This window comes from Fulmarus glacialis, unplaced genomic scaffold (genome assembly GCF_000690835.1).
Source record: "Fulmarus glacialis isolate BGI_N327 unplaced genomic scaffold, ASM69083v1 scaffold43368, whole genome shotgun sequence".
Taxonomy (NCBI): Eukaryota; Metazoa; Chordata; class Aves; order Procellariiformes; family Procellariidae; genus Fulmarus; species Fulmarus glacialis.
The window spans coordinates 1-3746 of NW_009228475.1; the positions used below are offsets into that span (position 1 = coordinate 1).

The 3746-nt window shown below is 39.3% G+C and overlaps 1 protein-coding gene across 1 annotated transcript; it reads left to right on the plus strand.

Moving 5' to 3' along the window:
- Window positions 1-790: 790 nt before the first annotated feature.
- Window positions 791-3120, plus strand: ZBTB33 (zinc finger and BTB domain containing 33). Its single transcript, XM_009583488.1, has one exon. The coding sequence runs from the start codon at window positions 800-802 to the stop codon at window positions 2837-2839; it is 2040 nt and encodes a 679-aa protein (XP_009581783.1). The 5' UTR covers window positions 791-799; the 3' UTR covers window positions 2840-3120.
- Window positions 3121-3746: the final 626 nt, after the last annotated feature.

The window sequence follows — 3746 nt, forward strand, 5'->3', positions numbered from 1 at the left end:
GGGGCTCGGCCTCCTCGCCTCGTCCTGCCCGCCCAGGCGTGTGGAAATAAAGTTTTACGAGTGGACTTACAGCCTCTAACTCGCTGTTCCTATCTTCTGATGTTGGTTTCTGCGTCTTGTTGGGGGGTATCGAATCGGAAGTGCCGGTAGATGGATTAGTTTGACTTCACAGATCTTTTTTGTTACCGTGCTGCCTCAGTATCTCGGTTTCAAACACAAAGCAACCCTGCAAATATATGGGAAGGGGTAAAAAGAAAAAAAGTTTCTTTTTCTGGGCAAGGCATTGAAGTATCAATAGCATTTTCATTAACCTCCGTTGACTGGTAATATATGGATGCACAGATTTTGTTGTCTGGCCCATAAATAACCTGGATATTATCGGGCTTTCTCATAACAAGTTAGGGAATATTTTCACAGTTAAAAAGAAATGGCTAATAATGTTTAAAGCCTTTTGAGGGACCCGAATCTTGCATCTTCTTGGTTTTCAAATTTACCTTATTTGCTGTTGAATCAGATAAGCAGTTGTTTCTCTGTTCCTCCCCTTGTAAGAATAGCGGATACATTCAGAATTGCACATACCTTGTGTAGAAGGTGAAGGGACAAATAACAATAAGAAACAAATCTGCAGAATGCTATAACATATAAGCTTATGAATAGTATCTCAGATTTGTTTTTTCAAAAGAAGGAATAAACAGTAAATGAGAAGGAATAAACAGTAAATGGGGAATGTTGTCATGCAGTTAAAACCGTAAATCTGTATTTTTACTAATTTGATGCCTTTTACTTTCTCTTTGTAGGAATGGAGGGGAAAAAACTGATTTCTGCAACAGACACACAGTATTCTAGTGTGCTCCTTCAGTCTTTGAATGAACAACGTGGCCATGGACTTTTTTGTGATGTTACTGTCATCGTGGAGGACCGGAAATTTCGAGCTCACAGAAACATCCTTTCGGCTTCAAGCACGTATTTTCACCAGCTTTTCTCAGTCGCTGGGCAAGTGGTTGAACTGAGCTTTGTAAGAGCAGAAATTTTTGCAGAAATTCTTAATTATATTTATAGTTCCAAAATAATCAGCATTCGATCCGATTTACTTGATGAACTGATTAAATCTGGGCAACAGCTGGGTGTTAAATTCATAGCTGATCTGGGCGTACCTCTGTCTGAAGGAAAAAACATGCCAAGCGAGGTCAAAGATGGTGCTTCAGAAACTTCAACTTCTAGTCCAGGTCAAAAGGATGCTGAAACACAAGTACCTGTAATAAGGCCAGAGAGTCAAGAGGTAACGGATGGGATGCCAGTTATAACACAATCATTCTCCTTACATGGCATAGAATATGAGACTACAAAAATTACAGTGAGTGATTCAGATGATGAGGATGATGATGTAATTTTTTGCTCTGAGATTGTTCCTCCAAAAGAATGTACTAAAGATACAAATGCTGCAACCCATAACCAGCCTTGCCCAAGTCCAGCTGGAGTTTCTGACCAAAAATCATGTGGCAGTGGTGGCTCTCCCCATTTGACGAGCACCACAGCAGCTCAAAAACTCACTTCATCTGCCGGTCAGCTAAGCCCAAACCAAACACAATCAAGTGCCGAATCACTTGGCTCTGCAACACCGCAGCATTTGACTCCTAATATCATTGTGCTAAATAAGCCTCTACTTAACTCATCACTCAGTGCTGGCTCCTCGCATCAAACACATGTGACCCCTACAATTAATTTACTTGAGGAGAACCAGCAGCCATCTAATAATGGCTCCTTAACTGAAGTGGAAACAACTGCTGTTGATGATGAAGAGGTTGTTGAAGATGATGTCGATATCATTAGCTCCTCTAGTCCTGGTTCAGTCAGCAGTAGCTCTTTGGTTCAGCAACCTTCTATACCCAAGGCAGCAACCTCTGAAGGATCAGGTGTACAGAAAAAACAGGTTGTTACATTTTCACAAGAACCATTTTCTAAACCTGGAGAATTTAAAATAAAAATCTCGGATGTCCTTGCTGGAAACAACAAGGAATTCAGTTCAGGTATAGCATCAAAGCATGTGGCAGAAGGACAGAAAATCATAACATTAGATACAGCAACTGAAATAGAAGGCCTGTCCACAGGCTGTAAGGTTTATGCAAATATCGGTGAGGATACATACGATATAGTCATTCCTGTAAAGGGTGATTCCGAGGAAGGCAAAGCCAAGCTTGATGAAACGCCTAAAACATCTGGTGGTGATTCGCCAAACAGGAAACGTATGAAAGTAAAGCATGATGACCATTACGAGCTCATAGTGGATGGAAGAGTCTACTACATTTGTATTGTGTGTAAGAGATCATACGCATGTCTGACGAGTTTACGGAGACATTTTAACGTTCATTCCTGGGAGAAGAAGTATCCGTGTCGATATTGTGACAAAGTTTTTCCTCTTGCAGAATACCGTACGAAGCATGAAATTCACCACACCGGTGAGCGAAGGTACCAGTGCTTGACGTGTGGCAAATCTTTCATCAACTACCAAATTACGGCCTCCCACATAAGATCAGTTCATAGCCAAGACCCTTCTGGAGATACCAAGCTTTATCGATTGCATCCTTGCAGGTCTTTGCAGATCAGACAGTATGCATACATTACTGATCACTCAAGCAATATACCAGTAATAAATGAGGGTGGAATTGTTTATCGTGTTGGCACAGGGAAGGATGGCACTGAAGGAACAACATCTAACCCTCCAGCCAAACAAATTACCTGGGATGACATTTTCATTCCACAGGGAAATGAAGCAATTTTTAAACAAAATCCATCAGAGGGAAGTACTGAATTTGAGTTTGTAATACCGGAATCTTACTGAAACGCATTAAATGCTGGAAAAAGGATTCAGTGCAGAAATATTGCACCTGTTTTAAATGAACTGTTAAAATCGCTGTAAAATCAAATGTTAAAGTGAAAACAAGTTAACTTGTTCTACCAAGTCATCAAATGGTAGCACTTAGATGAATCATTAGTAGCTCCAAGTGATTTGTGGAAGCGATTCATCTGAAAGTTTACTTGAATAGAGAATGAGATATTTCCAAGGAGCTGGCAGTGTTTTCTGGTATGTTAATTTTGATCAAAATGTGGGGATTTGTAGCTTGAAAAGGTACAATTTCTTCTAAAGAGCTAGAAATCTTTCTTCTAAAGTAATTGAGGTATTTCCTGTACCCATACGTACTGTGTAAACCCTTTCTTTCATGTTAGCACTTTAATGCTGAATTGTGTTGAGATGTTAACTAAGAAAACAGTAAGATTTTTCATCGTAGTCTCTTTAATATGGAACCATGTTTTAAAAAAAATCCCACAACTCATATTTATTTTTGTGAACAATGCATTACTGCAAGGGTTCAAAATAACTGATCCAGTACTTTGGAGTAGTGTGTTTTTGAACTAGCATCTTAGTTCTGCTTTTATAAGCACTATGAATCATCTGTCTTCATGCAAATACTCTGGCCAACAAAAGCTACTCAATTAGGGCTAACTTGAACAAACTTTATTTATACTTGGCAGTAGTGAGCAGAGTATTCAATGTCTGGACCACTATGTTTTACTCTTTTTGCAATGAGAAAAAAAACCCAAAACCAAAACAAAACCCACAAAGCTCAATAGTGAAGAAGCTTAGAACACTTAGGGAGGAGAAAATTTTGCCTTTTCAAAGCTTGAGGAATAACATTAGGTTTTCTTACTACAGGAAAAGATGCCAGTAGTTAGTTTGGAATAAAGTG